The sequence below is a fragment of the Ammodytes marinus genome (assembly GCF_949987685.1).
Source record: "Ammodytes marinus genome assembly, chromosome: 18".
Lineage (NCBI taxonomy): Eukaryota > Metazoa > Chordata > Actinopteri > Uranoscopiformes > Ammodytidae > Ammodytes > Ammodytes marinus.
In genome coordinates, this window is record NC_137222.1 from 17,888,807 (window position 1) to 17,907,504 (window position 18,698).

General features: G+C 38.8%; 5 protein-coding genes across 5 annotated transcripts; all 5 read left to right on the forward strand.

The window, feature by feature from the left end:
• Positions 1–825: 825 nt before the first annotated feature.
• On the forward strand, positions 826–2,381 carry LOC307265069 (phospholipase A2, minor isoenzyme-like; the record flags this gene model as incomplete). Its single annotated transcript, XM_080046639.1, has 4 exons — positions 826–832; positions 1,627–1,774; positions 1,887–2,014; positions 2,263–2,381. The coding sequence occupies 4 exons, from the start codon at positions 826–828 to the stop codon at positions 2,379–2,381; spliced, it is 402 nt and encodes a 133-aa protein (XP_079902765.1).
• A 1,279-nt stretch (positions 2,382–3,660) lies between these two features.
• On the forward strand, positions 3,661–7,276 carry LOC307265387 (phospholipase A2-like). Its single transcript, XM_080047106.1, has 5 exons — positions 3,661–3,715; positions 5,790–5,822; positions 5,937–6,090; positions 6,187–6,320; positions 6,434–7,276. The coding sequence occupies exons 1-5, from the start codon at positions 3,667–3,669 to the stop codon at positions 6,550–6,552; spliced, it is 489 nt and encodes a 162-aa protein (XP_079903232.1). The 5' UTR covers positions 3,661–3,666; the 3' UTR covers positions 6,553–7,276.
• A 1,796-nt stretch (positions 7,277–9,072) lies between these two features.
• On the forward strand, positions 9,073–10,452 carry LOC307265389 (phospholipase A2-like). Its single transcript, XM_080047108.1, has 4 exons — positions 9,073–9,173; positions 9,318–9,465; positions 9,560–9,693; positions 9,795–10,452. The coding sequence occupies exons 1-4, from the start codon at positions 9,134–9,136 to the stop codon at positions 9,911–9,913; spliced, it is 441 nt and encodes a 146-aa protein (XP_079903234.1). The 5' UTR covers positions 9,073–9,133; the 3' UTR covers positions 9,914–10,452.
• A 2,645-nt stretch (positions 10,453–13,097) lies between these two features.
• LOC307265070 (phospholipase A2-like) lies at positions 13,098–14,200 on the forward strand (the record flags this gene model as incomplete). The annotated part of the gene is made up of 4 exons (XM_080046640.1): positions 13,098–13,146; positions 13,482–13,629; positions 13,727–13,860; positions 14,082–14,200. 4 exons carry the CDS (start codon positions 13,098–13,100, stop codon positions 14,198–14,200), a joined length of 450 nt encoding a protein of 149 aa, XP_079902766.1.
• Positions 14,201–16,665: 2,465 nt separating this feature from the next.
• LOC307265071 (phospholipase A2-like) lies at positions 16,666–17,501 on the forward strand (the record flags this gene model as incomplete). Its single annotated transcript, XM_080046641.1, has 4 exons — positions 16,666–16,714; positions 16,829–16,976; positions 17,076–17,209; positions 17,383–17,501. 4 exons carry the CDS (start codon positions 16,666–16,668, stop codon positions 17,499–17,501), a joined length of 450 nt encoding a protein of 149 aa, XP_079902767.1.
• Between the last annotated feature and the right edge of the window lie 1,197 nt (positions 17,502–18,698).

Below are 18,698 nucleotides of genomic sequence, written 5' to 3' on the forward strand. Positions count from 1 at the left end.
AATCAAAAAATAAAAATATATTGGCTCATAAATTGGAGGGATTTTTGTTTGACTTGCTTATAAATTAGGTTTTCAAAGTGTTTTCTCGTGTTTTGAATCAATGTTCTTATTATTATGGGCTGTCACATGTAATGTTTTGTAATTTACCTCAGTAGGTAAAGCATTTGTTACACACTTGTTCTGACCAAAATATTTTGCATCATTTTCTCCATCTGAAGACATCCGTTCATATAGTCTATTTCTACTTGTATTAATGAGTCTGTGGTTCTGTTTAGACCTGACAACCACCCTACACTGCACAGTCATTTTGGCACAAGGTGTGTAAACCTGTGACATGCATGAGGCAATCACATGAATCAAATACCAGCTGATCAAAGTGGTGGTCTGGGGTCGGCACAATCCTGAGGGAAAAATAAAGGAACAAGTCCATAACAGAAAGGTGACACAGTAGGAATGGAAAATAAAAATGGGGCTTTCTGCCTATAAACAGAGATTAAAATATCCATCGGAGAGTTCCTTGATCTGCTATATTAATAATTGTATTTAGTAAACAAATAATTTTTGTTCTGCATTCTGATGCAGACATATAGTCTCCAGATGTTTGTAATTGACCAGTATCTGTAGTAAAATCCTTGGGGGAAAAAAAATCAAGAATAATGAAATACACAATGTGGCCAAAATTATGTTGACACCTCTTTGTCACCATTGCTTTTTACAACAGGGCCAGTGAGGGTCGGCCATTGAGTAAGAGCAATGAGGCCTGGCTGGTTGTAATTCATCCTGGATATACTGTATATTTGGGCCTTGGGGGTCAAAGATATTAGCATGCCAGGTGAGTTCTTCCACAGGAATTCCAGAAAACGAATAAACAAAAACAAATGGGGCGAAAAAAGGTATTAAACATAACTTGTACCAATAAAGGAGCAGTCAGTGATTCTGTGGAGCGATTGGCATCAAAATAACTTTTTGTAGATATTCAGTGAATATCTCCTCAATATTTACTACAAAAAAATCTGCTGTTAATACACGGCCTAGGCTCTCTTCATCTGTTCGTAAATGAAGGGGGCCCATCAGTAACATGCCCGTTTACAGAGTCTAGGCTGTGTATTAACACTGGATGTTTTCAGCACACACACAGTACTGACAGGTCGTGAGAAAATATTCACTGATTTTGGCAACAAGGGATTTTGACAACAAGCATTCTCCAGAATCGCTGACTCCAATCTTTAACCCAAACGCCGAACAACTCTAGTCTAGACGGAACTTCAAACACTATTAGCAATAAGGCACAGTGTTCGCAAACGTTCACAGACAGCAGGCGTACGTTGTTGGGCGTGTGACCCTGTGCAGTATGAACAGCTGGCAGGGCAGGTCCTAAGGTCCCATACCTGATATATAAAGAGGGCTTGATATCAGAGTGAGACCATATTGGTGACTGTCTTACTCACAGGATGAATACCCTCAGGGCCCTCTTTCTCGTGGCTGCATGCCTCTCTGTTGGTGAGTACAACCTGCCAAAAGCAGTGCACGTGTACGCACTGTGGCATCTGTATGCACTGTGGCTGTGACATATCTTAGACTGGGGTACGAACATAATTCTCATGGTGCTTGCTTGTCATACTTCAGCCCACTCGATGGACTACAGGGCAATCATCCAGTTCAGATGGATGATCCTGTGTACGATGCCCGATAGCTCTCCTATTTTTGACTATGCTGACTACGGCTGCTACTGTGGAAAGGGAGGCTCCGGCACACCCGTGGACACACTGGATAGGTAGAGATTATCTCACTCTGCTTTATACTCAGATGCATCTTGAGAAAGAAAGAAAAATGGTCCAGTCTGTTTTAAAAATCTGTCTTTTTGTTGTTGTTGTCTTGACCCGTAGGTGCTGCGAAGTGCACGACAGCTGTTACAGTGACGCTATGCAACACTCTGAGTGCTGGCCCATCATAAACAATCCTTACACCGAGTTCTATGACTGGGACTGTGACAACAAGCAGGTCTCCTGTACCAGTAAGTACACAGAAACAAACAGGGTTTCCTGCTCACTTGGTCTGAAAGGCTTGTTCCTTTGCTCTTAGAAAACTGCAGTGATGTGCCTTTTTCTTCCTTTTCCGGGCCACTATACCTTTAGCTAGGCTATTGTTAAGGACAACCTACTGATTTTTAGGTATGAATGATGAGATAAACTGTTACTGGTGCACTGAAAACGGTTGTTGACAAAGAGACCAATCTCTACTTTTCTCTACTATCTTTTTCAGACAAAAACAATGAATGTGAGATGTTCATCTGTGAGTGCGACAGGAAGGCCACAGAGTGTTTTGCCAAGGCACCTTGGATCCCAGAGCACGAGCACCTGCCCAGCGACCGTTGTGAATAAGCACACCTTTATCAAACTGCCACACAGACCTTAAACAGTACATGCACAGGCAGAGTGTAACACTTTCTGTATGGGAGTGACCTCAAACCATCCATCATTCCTTCTTCCATGTGCCAAATTACTACTGCTGGGTTTGTAATTTTGAAGTTATCCCGACAATAAACACTGCTACAACCGCATCTCTCCTTTTTACCTCACATGCTGTTTACTGATTATTCAAGGGTGTAGTATTGACTCAATTCACCATACGTATAAGGCACCATGGTCTACCTCTTTCCAGTACAGTAAAGCGTATACTCATGTCATTTGATGTTATGTCTGTGTTGGCTGTCCCAGCATGCTTTTTCGCATGTATGTCATTTTTTCTCTTAATCAAAAAATTTAAATATATTGGCTCATAAATTGGAGGGATTTTTGTTTGACTTGCTTATAAATTAGGTTTTCAAAGTGTTTTCTCATGTTTTGAATCAATGTTCTTATTATTATGGGCTGTCACATGTAATGTTTTGTAATTTACCTCAGTAGGTAAAGCATTGGATACACACTTGTTCTGACCAAAATATTTTGCATCATTTTGATGAACCATCCGTTCATATAGTCTATTTCTACTTGTATTAATGAGTCTGTGGTTCTGTTTAGACACTGTCATTTTGGCACAAGGTGTGTAAACCTGTGACATGCATGAGGTAATCACATGAATCAAATGCCAGCTGATCAAAGTGGTGGTCGGGGGTTGGCACAATCCTGAGGGAAAAATAAAGGAACAAGTCCATAACAGAAAGGTGACACAGTAGGAATGGAAAATAAAAAGGGGGCTTTCTGCCTAATGATGATTTCACCGTTGAGTCATCAAAGGCCAGCTCCTCCAAAGTTCTCTCATAACATGTTCTATCATGTATGTACAAAACACGTTGACTAAACTGGACATAACACTGTGCTACAGAGTCACAATGGTTTCATTATTAACGGGCTTTCCTCTGGATGTTCTTATTGTATTTATAGACATCTAGTGTCATGCATCTACGCTTTTGTAAGTCATAAGAAAAAGTCCAGGATACACACATTTTCCACTGGCCCAATGTTATTTTTACTGTAATAAAATAAAGGATACATTATCTACTTTCCCTGAAAGGGGTTCAGGCTAGCACCAGTCTTGGAGTTTCCACGTTGCCTAAACTGTAATATGAGAAGTTACACGGGGGTATGTCCCAATTTCCACATCTTGAAACATAAAGAGGAACTTATGTTAGAGTGAGAAGTTTGTTGTGACTGGTTGTCTTACAGGATGAATGCTGTCCAGGCACTGTTTGTCGTGGCCACAGGACTCTCTGTTGGTGAGTATTAGGCCTAATACAGCACTTATTCCACACTGTAGATAAAGGGACAACTCTATCTCTTAAAGTTTAAGGATCTGGTTGAATTATATACTGCACAAAACTGCTGCCTGGAAACTTCACAAATAGAGAATGGGGTTTTGGTTTTAACTAAAGAGGGAAATTCAATTTCAAACAGCATAATGCTGGGACCAATCCTGCAAGTAGGCCTATGTGTATATTTCTATTTCTGGGGTGGTTGTGTAGAATGTTCTTGATAAAAATATCAAACAAAGTAGGCCATAGATATAAAGCATTTACTTTTTTTTTCAAGAAAAAGTTTTTGAAGTGATAAAGAAATACATAAATACAAATGGCGCTTTTTCCCCCCTCAATAGTTTAATAACATTATGACACACATTGCAGTAGTATTTTTGTAATATACAAAAGTGTAAGTGTATTGTTAATTTATTTGGCAGTTATTTATTGTGAATAACCTTCCTCCTGTGTTAACTTTCTGTTACCATCCATGGTGTTAGTGGGTCGGTTTCGACCCTTGTCTGAAATCAGCTGTAAAAAACACTAAAAACAATTATCTATCATCCAATTTGTTTCTCATCTCTTGGTTACCTTGTTAGGCTTCCTTATCCATGAAAATATTGTTTTTAATATTTTTGGTGTAGGCACCTGGGCCTTTTTTTCGTCAGTATGCACCTCAATTTCAATAAAAAAAATGGTAAAATGAACCTTAAGAGAATCATATAAATAAATATTTGGTTGCTGTGTTACCTGATTATTACTGAGGGGTATGAGAACACATTTCTTAACTAAATTTGTTTTATTTATTTTTTCATATTAATATTATTGACTTTTTTAACATCTATGGTGTTACTGGTCAATTACGACCCATAAATATTTATTTCAGAAAAGAGCAAAACAACTTTTATTTCAGCATTATACAAACACACAATCAAAACCAGAACAAGTCACAACACAAAATATAGATTTGTAAGGTCAAATAAACAACAACCAATCAACAAATCAAACCAATCGAAATCAATTACTAGTTCCAAAACTAGTAAAAAAAACTGAGTAAAAGTCTCTGTGTGCATGTGTATGTGTGTATGTACAGATGTGTGACAAAAAGCAACACTTGTAGTGTTCTTTGCAGAGATATTTCTTGCAGGTAAAGCACAATACGTTTATCTTTCTATCCTTAGTGCTTCGGCAGACCTGACACCTCTTATTTTTAGAATCAGGTGACCATTTTCACCAAAAACATGACAGAACTTGGCACACTGTAAATCTCCTCATTTTTGAATTCCGCAAATAGGAGATGTGCACTCTGCAAGTCTCCAAGTCTACTGAATTGACCTCACATGTCTGGATATGCCCGTCTGTTTGTTTCGCTTTTATGCTGGTATAAAGGCAAAACAAGTCAAAATGAGAACTCCCCCAGAGCTCACATGATTGGGAGAGGAGCTGACTGTCATTGTGTTGGCTGACAGTGCACTTATGATTTCAGTTTTGGCTCTAGTTATTGTTTTTTACGTCTTATTCTATAACCGGGTCGAAAACGACCCTAACACCACCAGTGTTATAATTTCCACCAGAGCATTTTATAATTAAGTGAAACATTTTTTATTTTGTTGAAATAGAGGTTCCTGACAAAGTCAAGAAATCTTGATGCAATAAACAAAATGTAAGTGGTTCCTTTATGCATTTGAAATCCAAAACGGGTCGCTGGCGACCCTAACACGAGAGGAAGGATAATGGGGGTAGGTCTTGACAAGCCTTGGCTCCTTCCTATCCCTTTTGGACGGGTCTAGTGTGTGTTATGTTGAACTTGGCTTTTTATATTTTTTTTATCATTCAAAAAGATTCATTCATTCATAAAAACTTGCGGTAAAGAACACAGCAATGATGAAAATACAGCAATAAATGACTAAAAATCATGCACATAAATCTACACCCAAAACATAAGCATACATGTAACTATAAAATGCACGTGCACCTTGTGACATGTGAATAGACATATATTATATTGAGTAGCTCACTGACATAATTCTGATTGTGTGTGCTTGTTGTGCTTCAGCCCACTCCGTGCCTGATGATGACTCTTGTGATGGTGAGTATAACCTGCGTTACGTGGTTCTCCTGTTCGCACCGTGTCTTTAAAAAAAACATATCATGTGCTGGAGTACCGACATAAATCTGATTGTGCTTGCTTCTTTTGCTACAGCCCCCAAGCAGAATCACTACTGGCAGTCACTCCCCCAGTTTAGAAATATTATAATGTGTGCGAAGCCCGACAGCTGGCCCATTCTGGACTATGCTGACTACGGCTGCTACTGCGGACTGGGAGGCTCCGGCACACCTGTGGATGAACTGGACAGGTCAAGATACACTCACTCTAAAGCAGTTTAGAGGACTTTATAAAACTATGGTCCAGTCTGCTTTAATATTGTTTCTTGTGCGTCACAATCCGTTAGGTGCTGCCAAGTGCATGATGAGTGTTACAGTGAAGCTCTAAAGCATCCTGCATGTACATGCTTCTGGGACAATCCTTACACCAAGACGTATCACTACACCTGTGACAAGGAAAACAAGATGGTCACCTGTACCAGTGAGTACACCAAAACAAAGGGATTTTCTTGCTCACATAAACTTGTTCATATGCTCATAAAAGTTCCAGTAATATATATTCCAAGAGAGTGTTTTCTATTCTTTTTTCTTCAGAGAAAAACAACGAATGTGAAATGTTCATCTGTGAGTGCGACAGGAAGGCTGGCGAGTGCTTTGCTGTGTCACAATGGAACCCAGAGCACAGGCACCTGCCGAGCGACCGCTGTAAATAAAGACAGATTTACTGTATGGGAGTACACAGTGATTTTGATGACCCATAACCATCCATAACCCCTTCCTCCCCTCCTGTGCCAATTTACCCCTATTGGGTTTCTAATTGGGATTATCTTTTACTGATAATAAACACTATTACTGTACATCTCTCATTTAACTTACCTGACAGCTTATAATCAGATCAGTGCGGAGTCCAACACTAATCCTACATGACACATTTACAATAAAATGTAGAACATGTCAACCAAAAGCACTTGTCCATTTTAACTGATAAAGATACACATTATCATATTTCGACTTGGTTGTGAATGGTCAAATACTTTTCCAAAACGGACTTATGTTAGATAATTAATTTATTATGTTTATGGGTAACAGACTGTTGCTGCTGATATTCTTTTGATCAATCAGCTATTACCCCCAAAGTATGGAACAAGCCGCCCCTCCATGTTGTTTTTGCTTTGCATTGTTTTGTTTGAGTCAATGCAATTGTACCTGAGGGTCACCCCTTGATGATCTCTCGATTATAAATAAAGGTTAAATGAAACAAATTAAATGTAAGGATGGCCCACACACTGCCTGTTTTTAAATCACGTCTAAAGGACCATTTTCACTCATTGGCTTTTAAAAAAGGATAAGGTTTTTTATTATCATACTGTTTCTTTCTGCATTTACTATGACCTGCGTTTTTGCTTTTTTATTTATTTCACCATTTATTTATTTTTGATTTAATTATTTGTAATATAGTGTTGTCTGTTCTGTTATTGTGACTTGTTTGGCTTCTTGACTGTGCAGCACTTTGGCTCAACTCTGTTGTATTTAAATGTGCTTTATAAAAAAAGTTGGATTGGATTGGTTCACTTCATATCAATCAGCTGATAAAGTTTAATTTCCATAAGACTAGACTATTCCTTCAAAACACAATGGAATATTTTGTTTCATGTACGTAATATTTCCTCCTTAGCAAAACAATACAAATGAAATAGCTTAACAATTGCAGAGACTCAGTGCTCATGAATGGGTATTTTAAATTATTTTCTCAAGATGTATTTATTTTTCTATAAGAAATCTGTATATTCTTTTGCAAACACCCCTGTCTGTTCTTGAATAAGGACCAACCATGGAGTAATCTCATTAATATGTTATGTTCTTAGTTTTCAACAAGATGATTACTTGTTATTCCATACAATTGTTGACGTGCTCACATTTCCACATTGCAAGTAGTTACAAATCTATTTATAGATTTCACTATTGTTTTTGTTTCTCTTTCCTCGTCTACTTGGCAGACACATATGCATGCAGGTTTACAGTAATACCTGCCCTTGTGGAGTTACCAGTACAACCAGCTGGAATGAGCTGAAAATGTTTGGGAAGCCCTGCTCTTACCTTGTGTAAAATAATTGTGTGTGTGTGTGTGTGTGTGTGTGTGTGTGTGTGTGTGTGTGTGTGTGTGTGTGTGTGTGTGTGTATGCGTGTGTGTGTGCGTGTGTGTGTGTGTGTGTGTTTATATATTGTCATTATCCAAAGTCATGGCCTTTATCAACTCACACATCCTAAACAAAGGTTTGTTTAAGACGAGTTGACTAATATCACTGCATCACACATTTTAAGGTGCAAGGAGTTATTTTCCACATAAAACGACAACAGCTTGACAACACATAAATGACCCATATTAAAGTGTTTTCCGTCTGGTGCATCCATAAAAAGGATGACGCCATTTGTCAGTGCAGTTCCAAATGTCTAAGTTACAAAAATGATTCGCAATCTGACCGTTTGCAGTAGAAAAGGAATGGCATGCTATACTTGTATGAACAGTTTCATTTCCGTAAAACTAGACTACCTCTTCAAAAAAACAATGGAATACTTTGTTCCAGTGGAACAGGAATGGCATGCTACTTGAGCCTGTGTTCCCATGGTGATGATGTCTATTCTCTGGAGGTCTCAGGTTCTCAGGTCAAGAACTTTTTCTTTTTTTAAACTCAAATAGTATTTATTGCGACCCCAATCCTCTGCTGTACTCCTGTGAAACCGAATGTAGTGATAATTATTGTGTTTTAAGTTACACCCGCCTCCATGCATGGTACAATGCTCCTTACCACAGGAATGAACTGCAAAACAAAGTGAAGTTAAGAGTCACCCATTGCTTTGAGGGATTTCATACTTAAATATAAAACTTTGTTTTGGCATTTCTGTTTATATAAGATAAATACAGTCTAGAAGTGGACACAGATTATGGGGAAATATAGATAGAGAGAGAGAGAGAGAGAGAGAGAGAGAGAGAGAGAGAGAGAGAGAGAGAGAGAGAGAATGACCAAAGCATATTTTTTCAGGTTTCAAGTGGCAAAATGTTTTGTTCTTTTTGCACCTGACCCGACACACACTTTTGCACCTGACCCGACACACACCCAACATTGTTCAGCCTCATACAAACCTGCCAAATCATTCTATTTACCAGTCTAAAGGAATTAGCAGGCGCTGCCAAGGGGTTGGTAACAGAAACTGGTTAAGTGTCGATCAGCAGTAGGATATGCTGCCTGATGTTGGAGTGTGATCATTTCCTTGACTGGTCGTCTTACTAGGAGGATGAATACTCTCCAGGTGCTGTGTCTCCTGGTCTCTGTTGGTGAGTACAACAGCAGTTCTTATGTACGCACCGTGGCTGTGATTAGACCTATATTTACTGGACATATATAGACCTTAGACCTATATATTTATATCTACTGGGTTACGAACATAATTTGGATTGTGTGTCCTTGTTGTGCTTCAGCCCCCACCGTGAAGTCAGAAGTATTCACCCAGTTTAGAGAGATGATAGAGTGTGCAAATCCCGACAGCTCGCCCATTTTGGAATACGCTCACTACGGCTGCTACTGTGGACTGGGAGGCTCCGGCACACCCGTGGATGATCTGGATAGGTCAATATTCACACACTGCTTCATATTCAGAGGACTGTTAAATTTGGCCTAATCTGCTTGACAATTTGTCTTGTTTGTTTGACTTGATCGGTAGGTGCTGCAAAGTACACGATGAGTGTTACGGCAATGCGTTGCGTTACAGTGGGTGCTCTAAGTTCTTGGACAATCCTTACACAGAGATGTATGACTTCACCTGTGACAAGCAAAATAAGGTGGTCAGCTGCACCAGTGAGTCAATTGAAACAAAGCTTGTGTTACTGTTCCAATCAAATTGATGCTCTTCACAGATTACATTTCTTTGAGAATGCTTTCTACTTTATCTTCTTCAGAAACAAACAACGCGTGTCAGATGTTCATCTGTGAGTGCGACAGGAATGCCTCAGAGTGTTTTGCCAAATCACAGTGGAAACCAGAGAACGTGTTCCTGCCCGGTGACCGCTGCAAATAAGAACATTTTTATCAAATGGTATCCACACCGACCTTACACATCCTGAGTGTCACGAGTGGGAGAAACCAATAACCCTCCATAATTTCCTCCTTCCTTCTTGTGCCAACGTCCTCCTGTTGGGTTTCTAATTATGATTTTATCCTGATCAAAAACAAGATAACATCATTAATTGTACCTCACAAGCTGTCAACTGATCATTCAAGGGTAATCTCATAACTCAATTTACTATAGAAGACAATACCTTTTTCTTTTCTTGTCTCCTCCTTGTACTCTAATCAGTACTAAAGTAGTACACTCTGCCTTTTAATGTTATATCTGTGTCGGCTGTTCCAGTATGCTCTTTCCCACAACTTTGTCATTGCATGTGTTCCTAATTACTTCATTTTGTTGTTTCCTGTTTCTTTTTAATTTGTGTTTTTTTAAATACCAATATATTTTGATCATTTTGACCACAGTCAAACCGCCAAGTTTTGCAGATGCAGTGTTAATGGGTGGAACTATTTTCTGAATTATAAATTGAAATATATACATTTGAATTACCTTGCTTCAATCTTTATTTACCTGTGGGTTGATTTGAAATATTTCATAAAGGCGTCGAAAGAGCCACATCAATTTGAAGGCAGACTATGCAACATTGTAATGAAAATATAAATGAAATCCTCTCTCTGGCTCCATTTTACATAGTATTCTTTGTTGGTATTGTTTTGTAAACCGAAGACTCAGGTCTAAGCTCCACCCAAGCTCCTCCCTGCTACTTCATGGGGCCCAGAGCACAGAGCAGAAGCCTCTCCACTTCCTTAACTGGGGTTAGCTTTGGTTAGCTCAGGTGCTAACACACTGATATGTGCTGTATGCCTAACTGGAAAATGATGTACTCTACCTCCACAGAACGTTGGTGCCTGCTTGCACGGCTCACGGTGATGATTGAGTTGGACTACTTTTGTGTGAAATATAATTGAATTACATTTTTAAGGCAAATGTTGCAAAGTCAACCTTTAACACAAATAATGTTTACTAAAGTAACTGAGAACAAAATGCCAGATAATAATAGATGATGCCAAAGTCGAAAGATGGTAAATAAGCTTTTTAACTTAACCCCCCTAGTTTGGGCTGAACTGCCTCCTCCCTGACATTCCAAAAGTGAATCAACTTGGGCGGTGCTGGGAGGCGGACTAAGACAGTAAATACAGACAGCCCAGTATTGTATTCTCTTCCACACCCTGCCTGCAAGTGTGGCATGTCAGATTTTTATAAGCGACGTTGGGCTTGTTTATAAAGCGTAGTCACTTATTTGGGCTTGCTGCCCATGTATTGAATGACGTTTGTTATTGGCCTATTGTAGGCTATATCATTGGCATGATTTAGTTTGATATTGAATTGTCGCCTATTGTTTGCAGGGTAAATGTATGCTGTGTGATGATATTATGTTTGTTTTTTTGTTTTACTTTGTTAGAGGTAAAAAGAGAAATGTTGCAAATTCCATTCTTGGAATGGTTTAAATCATAATAACTGATCAGTTCTGTATTTGAAGATGATCATGTTAAAGGTGCAGTGTGTAATATGACATCATCAAGTAAGTTCTAGAATGCAACGCTCCCTGGGTAACCCCACCCCTTTTGAATAATAACAGAAGCTACAGTGGCCTTCAAGGACAAGAACAATTCTAAATTTTAAACAATGCACCCGATGACATTCCAACTATGACACTTCCAAAATGGCGGTGACAAGGCCTTGGTCCAAAGTATGGAGAAATATGGACATATATGAGACCCATTCTAAGAAAAAAAACAATTATTCTAAAAAAATTATAAATAATTATGCGCTAAATTAAACGTACTTATGGAAATTATAATTATTTTCTACAAAATCTGCTAGGAAATAAAAGCCAAAATTCTACACGCTGCAGGTTTAAGTATAGGAGCTGTTATTGTTTTATTGCACACAATGTGTAGCCTCTATACATCCATTATACACAGCATAGCCTATACAAGTTAATCTTTTCCATCTCTACAAAGGCATCAAACATTCTTGGAACTTGTCTTTCTTTTATTTAAAATAAAACACCATAAACCAAATGACCTTTTATATTTAGTAGCCTATAAGCATTTGTGCAACTTAGTCTAAATTGAATAGGTTATTGTGATTTTTTTAGGATTAGTTGTTCCACCACAGTCTATTCAGGTTTCACTATTGACTGACACTATACTTTAGCGTTGTTAATTTAACGAAAGACATCTGCTAACAAAAAAGTCAAATTTCATGGGTGCAAAAGTATGTGAACCTCTTCAGTTCAACAATCCAAAAAGAGTATTGAGATACTTACCTGCCAGAAAAGATTAGATCTGTGATCGACTCGTAAATCCAGTTTGAGTACCTGTGATTGATTAACTATGCCTACCCAGTCCAGAAGGGGGAGCTCTCAGCCAAGGTTCCTCATTCTTGTCAAAGCCAAGACAGAGAGAGCACCGTGTCGAGCTTGATTATTTACTTCTCCCCTTTTCAGGGTGTTACAAATTCATGATTCTCTGGACTACGTGGAGTTGTCCAGGTCATGAGGAAGACAAGCAGAAATAAAGGGACAACGTGGGCAGCTTTGATATGTAGACTGTGTTAATGGGAAGAATAAGGGCTAATTATGGGCTACTATTTATCAATAGGCTATGAATAATCTATGAGAAAGTATGCGCTGTTTGTGAATATTTCTGAGTAATGTGAATTAAGGTCAGTCATTTATGGCACAGGTTGTGTATACCTGCTATGTGTATGAGCCACCCACATAAATCATTCCAGCTGATGTCACTCAGCTGTGGCGGTACTTAAAAATGGTGGGTAGGGGACGATACAATTCTTAGGGGAAAATAAAGGTACAAGTCTAACAGAAAGGAGACAAATTAGGAATGGAACACAAGAAGCAAATAAAGACACGTTCTGCTTTGACTTTGTCTTGCTTTTTAGAGATGAATCCACCCGTGCATGTTAACAAAGGCCCATGAAGTACTTTCTGGCCCTGCGAGTTCACACAATACCGCCATAAATCATCGTATTTACATATTCACGGGAATTCAAGGAATGAGCAAGTGCTGTCAAGCGGTTAGTTACAGAAACTGGTTAAGTGTTGATCAGCAGATATGCTGCCTGATGTTGGAGTGTGATCATTTCCCTGACTGGTCGTCTTACTAGGAGGATGAATACTCTCCAGGTGCTGTTTCTCCTGGTCGCAGGCTTCTCTGTTGGTGAGTACAACAGCCGTTCTGGTAACACTTTACAATAAGGTACACAAAATTGTAGTAGCTACTACATACCTACTACATAGATATGTGTTACCTACTACATAGGTTTTTTTTTGTGCTACCTAACACATTTTCACATATGTAGTAGGTAACATAAAAAAAAACCTAGTAGGTAACACATATCTATGTAGTAGATATGTAGTAGCTACTACAATTTTGTGTACCTTATTGTAAAGTGTTACCGCAGTTCTTCTGTACGCACTGTGGCTGTGATTAGACCTATATTTTCTACTTTGTTATGAATGGAATTCTGATTATGTGTCCTTGTTGTGTTTTAGCACCCACCGTGAAGTTAGAAGTATTCTCCCAGTTTAGAAATATTATACAGTGTGTGGATCCTGACAGCTCGCCTTTTTTTGAATATTCTGACTACGGGTGTTACTGTGGACTGGGAGGCTCCGGCACACCCGTGGATGATCTGGACAGGTCAGCATTCACTCACTTTGCTTCATATTTCAGAGGACTTTAAAATATAGTTCAGTCTGCTTTACAATTTCTCTTGTTTGTTTGACTTAATGGGTAGGTGCTGTCAAGTGCACGATGAATGTTTCGCCTATGCTATGATTCTCCGTGTATGCTGGACGTTCTGGGACAATCCTTACACAGAGATATATGACTACACCTGTGACAAGCAAAAGAAGGTGGTCACCTGTACCAGTGAGTAAACTGAAAGAAAGGGATTTCCGTGCTCACTTGATCTCATACGCTTGTTTACTTTCTCATAAAGGCAGCAGTAACATGCCTTTTTGTAAATGTAGGGGGGTGAAAGACAACTTAAAAAAACACATGTATAGATATAAATGTTGATAAGAAAAACTATTACTGGGACAACATCAATGAAGCTCTTCTCAGAGTGCTCTCGACTTTATCTTTTTCAGAAAACAACAACAAATGTGAGATGTTCATCTGTGAGTGTGACAGGAGGGCCGCAGAGTGTTTCGCCAAATCACATTTGAACCCAGATCATGTGCGCCTGCCAAGCGACCGCTGTGAATAAAGGACAGTTTTATCAAATTGTACCTACACAGATCTCATACATTCACAAACAGACTGTCATGGGTGGGAGAAACCCATAACCATCTACATTTCCCTCCTTCCTTCTTGTTCATTCATTTTACCTGGCATACTCCAGAAAGTCACTGTTAATGAAATGTGGCCCAAACATGGTTAGTCTTATTTATTGTTACTTAGTTTGTTGATAGATATTACTTGTATTATCATTACTTTGAACATACACTTGAGTAAGCCTATGAGACTGTGTTGGTATATACCCTGCTGAACTGGTTCATTCAGTAGGACTTTTATTTTAAAGTGTGCTGATTTCAAAAACACAAAATGTCTTCAACTAACATTTGATCTTTTCATCCGCTGGAACACATAGGCAGCATTCCCCCAGGATGCCTTTGTGCTGTCTTAATGGCTTGACACCTCCAAGCAGTCGGATGCCCCACCTTGATGTCCTCTTTCTTGGCAGCCATTGGTCAGAGTCTGCTCTCTGCTGTCAATCAATGACATCTCATTTAGTGCTTGAAAAGTGGCTTTATCTCTCCATGAACTGGTTTTGGAGAGAGAGCACCTCTCCCTGATCCTGGCCTAAAGCACGGCTTGCACAAGAAAGCCGTGCAAACCAGCCATGCAGAGCAGCCTGTGTTAAAGCAACACCCCGCATCGGCCCATTGAGTCACTCTCCTGTACCGGCCCTTCCACTTCTGCAACCAAGATGAGATGAGATAAACCTTTATTGACACAAGGGGAATTTGTCTTCCACTTGGGAACATAGAGTACAAAACACATAAGCACTATCAGCACATACAAGCACAAATAAATACAGACTCAGACAATGATAAACAGAATGACAGAACAGTAAAAACAGACAAAATAAAGAGACAAAAACCAAACAAAAACTATTTAGTGTGTCTATACTCGTTTGCACAAAAGATGTCAGTGCTCTGTTTGTTTGTGAAACTGAAGTCTGTCCAACGAACATCAGAGGACAAAAAGGAACAAAGCGAGTTAGCACGGTGCTGTTGACCCTCAAAGGAAGAAGATCCACCAAGCTAAGAGCTGTGATCACGGACAGAACATTTCCCAACTTTCCCCTCGCAAATCTTCCTCTTCTTGCTATAGGATCTTCCAAACAAAACATCTGATAAAGTTGACCTCTGGGCTGGGCAGAGGAATTTAGCTCAGCTAGTTAGCGTTGCCATAGACAGTTAATACAATTACATTCACAGTAATAACTATCCTGCATGCACTCTTTCTAACTTGGCACATTGTCTACCATGGTAACAAACTCAAACTATTTTTTAAATTTAAATTACCTTTAGTCACAGAGCTTCTTCCAAAGCTTCTGCTTTTATTTAGCCCATGTGACTTTCTCTCCCCGACCTTTACTGCAGTCCCTCCTACTCACATACAGATACACATATACATAGTTTAGTTATTTTGGATTAAGAAGATGTATTCGATGTGTTCTTGATTGGTTTCTGTAAATAAACAATTTTAAATTTTTCCTGGTTTTCTTAGTGATGTATATAAATGAATGATGGTCTCCAATGCTATGCCAGGGCCATACTACTCCTTCACCCTTGATGCCCCTGGCTGGAGGCTCAACAATGTACAGAGATGTGCAATACTATGTATGCTTGTTTTAATCAGCGTGCTGACTGCTTTGTGACACAGAACTGTGTTGTTTTAATATTTTATACATGTAATGTATGTTGTTATAAGATCAGTCTTGAGATCTTGACCTCAATTAGACATGTTGAATAAATAAAGCTGCATTCAAATCAGAGTGGCAAGGCTGTTACAATGTTTACCTTTACCTCAGTAGGTGAAGCATTGCATGTTAGGACGTGAACATATTTCACAATATTTTCCAATTGCAAAATGTTTTTTTAAGAACAAAAGACATCAGTTGATATACTGCGGTCTATTTATACGTGTATTAATGAGTCCTTGGTTCTTTTTAAACCCGACACACGCCCAACATGGTTCATCCTCATAATTTAAGAAGGTAAGTCATTTTTGACACAGGGTGTGTAAACCTGCCACGTGTATGACCTGACCACATCAAGCATTCCAGCTGATGTCACTCAGCAGTGGCGGTACACACAAGTGGTGGTCAGGGGACGACACAATTATGAGGGAAAAGAGAAAGTCCACGCGGAAGGTGACAAAGTAGAAATGGAACATTTGCTTTATTGCTTTGAATGTTGAAGCACCCCTTGCGTGTTTGCAAAGGCCCGTGTAGGATTAGGGACACACTGGCCCTGCAAGTTTACACGGTCCCGCCCCAAGCACCTATCACAACTCATCCTATTCACTTATTCAAAAAGCAGTTAGCAGGTGCTGCCAAGAGGTTGGCTACATAAACTGATCAAGTGTTCATCTGTAGTATGATATGTTGACTGATGTTGGAGTGTGACCATTTCCATGACTGCTGCACGTCTTACTCAAAGGATGAATACTCTCCAGCCGCTATTTCTCCTGGTCGCAGGCCTCTCTGTTGGTGAGTACAACAGCAGTTAGTATGTACGCACTGTGCCATTGATTCCTGTGTAGACCTATATTTTCTACAGGGTTACGGACATAACTCTGATTGTGTGTCCTTGTTGTGCTTCAGCCCCCACTGTGAAGTTAGAATTACTCTTCCAATTTAGAAGTATTATACAGTGTGCGAATCCTGACAGCTCGCCTCTTCTGGACTTTACTGACTACGGCTGCTACTGTGGACTGGGAGGCTCCGGCACACCCGTGGATGATCTGGACAGGTCAAGATACACTAACCCTGACTCATATTTCAGAGGACTTATAAAATATGGTCCAGTCTGCTTTACATCTTCTCTTGTTTTTTTTTACTTGATCGGTAGGTGCTGCCAAGTGCACGATGAATGTTACGCCTATGCTAAGATTCTCCGTGTATGCTGGACGTTCTGGGACAATCCTTACACCGAGATCTATGACTACACCTGTGACAGAAAAAAAAAATTGGTCACCTGCACCAGTGAGTACACTGAAACAACGTGATTTTCTTGTTCACTTGATCTCATATTTGAGTTCATTTGCTATACAGTATAAAGATATAAATGTTGAGAAGAAAAACTGTTACTGTTGCAATCAAATTTATGCTCAGTTTTCTTACATTTTTTGAGAGTGCTTTCTGCTTTATCTTTTCAGAAAGAAATAACAAATGTGAAAAGTTCATCTGTCAGTGTGACAGGAAGGCTGCAGAGTGTTTCGCCAGATCACAGTGGAACCCAGATCATGTGCGCCTGGCCAGCGAACACTGTGAATAAGGACAGTTTTATCAAATTTCATATACACATACCTTAAACATTCTCTAACAGTGTCACAATGTCACAATTTCATCTTCCATAAACCAAATTATTATAATTCAAGGCATTTCTCCTCCTTCGTTTTGAATAGAAACATCTGAATTTGAATAACCTTCCTTTAATCTTTATTTCACTGTGGGTTGACTTTAAATATTTTATATTGGGGTCCAAACAACAATATCAATAATGTTTACTAAAATGACTGAGAACAAAATGCCAGATAATAATAAAAGATGATGCCAAAGTGAAAATATTGCAAATACGTTTTTGAAGTATTGTGTTGATTTAACTTTATTCTTTCATAAAAAGAATAGTACATATTTTCATTTGGTAAAATATGCAAATTAACTGTTACTTTTCTAAAATAATAATCAAATGACATACATAATAATAATTGGAAAACACAAGATTCTGCTATAACCCTTTGGCAGAAATAAAGGGGGAAAGGGAGCAACCTTGGTATGTACCATGTGTTAAAGGGAATAATAAGGACTAATTAAGGGCTATTATTTATCAACAGGCTATTAATAATTTATTAAGAAGTCTGTGCTGTTTGTGAATATTTCTGACACATCTTAAATACATCATATTGTTCGGCATCTTAGCGAACCTGCGTCAATGTCATTCTGTGACACCTGTCACCTGTTCAGAATGAGTCCTAACTAGTTTACCTTTCCATTAGTATCATCACCCTAATACAGTCATATGTAAAAGTTTGGGAACCCCTCTCAGCCGGCAATATAATTGACTCTGCTTTCACAAAAAAATACATAAAAGTGGTATGTCTTTAATTTACCAGGAACAGCTAAGTACTGGGATGTTTTCCAAACAAAGATTTTTTGAAAAGCAGTATTTGGTTGTATGAAATAAAATAAAATGTGAAAAACTGGCTGTGCAAAAATATAGGAACCCTTGTGGTTTTGTTGATTTTAATGCCTGTAACAGCATGTAAAACTGATTACTTTAAACACAAAGTTGGTTGGATTATGTTGTTAAGCCTTGAACCTCATAGCAATGTCTGTTTAATCATGAGAAAATGTATTTTAGGTGCCTAAATGCAAGTTGCACTTCTCTTTGACTCTCTGCTGAAGTGAGACGGAATGGGATCATCAAAACAGCTCCCAAAAGATCTGAAAAACAAAGATTGTTCATTGTCAT

What these genes read in the sequence shown, in the direction of transcription:
- LOC307265387 (XM_080047106.1), top strand. Translation starts at nt 3,667, where the DNA reads ATGAATGCTGTCCAGGCACTGTTTGTCGTGGCCACAGGACTCTCTGTT. An exon ending in GGCCACAGGACTCTCTGTTG is followed by an intron (nt 3,716 to 5,789) that starts GTGAGTATTAGG and finishes GTTGTGCTTCAG; the next exon opens with CCCACTCCGTGCCTGATGAT. An exon ending in CCTGTGGATGAACTGGACAG is followed by an intron (nt 6,091 to 6,186) that starts GTCAAGATACAC and finishes ACAATCCGTTAG; the next exon opens with GTGCTGCCAAGTGCATGATG.
- LOC307265389 (XM_080047108.1), top strand. Translation starts at nt 9,134, where the DNA reads ATGAATACTCTCCAGGTGCTGTGTCTCCTGGTCTCTGTTG. An exon ending in CCCGTGGATGATCTGGATAG is followed by an intron (nt 9,466 to 9,559) that starts GTCAATATTCAC and finishes CTTGATCGGTAG; the next exon opens with GTGCTGCAAAGTACACGATG. An exon ending in TAAGGTGGTCAGCTGCACCA is followed by an intron (nt 9,694 to 9,794) that starts GTGAGTCAATTG and finishes TATCTTCTTCAG; the next exon opens with AAACAAACAACGCGTGTCAG.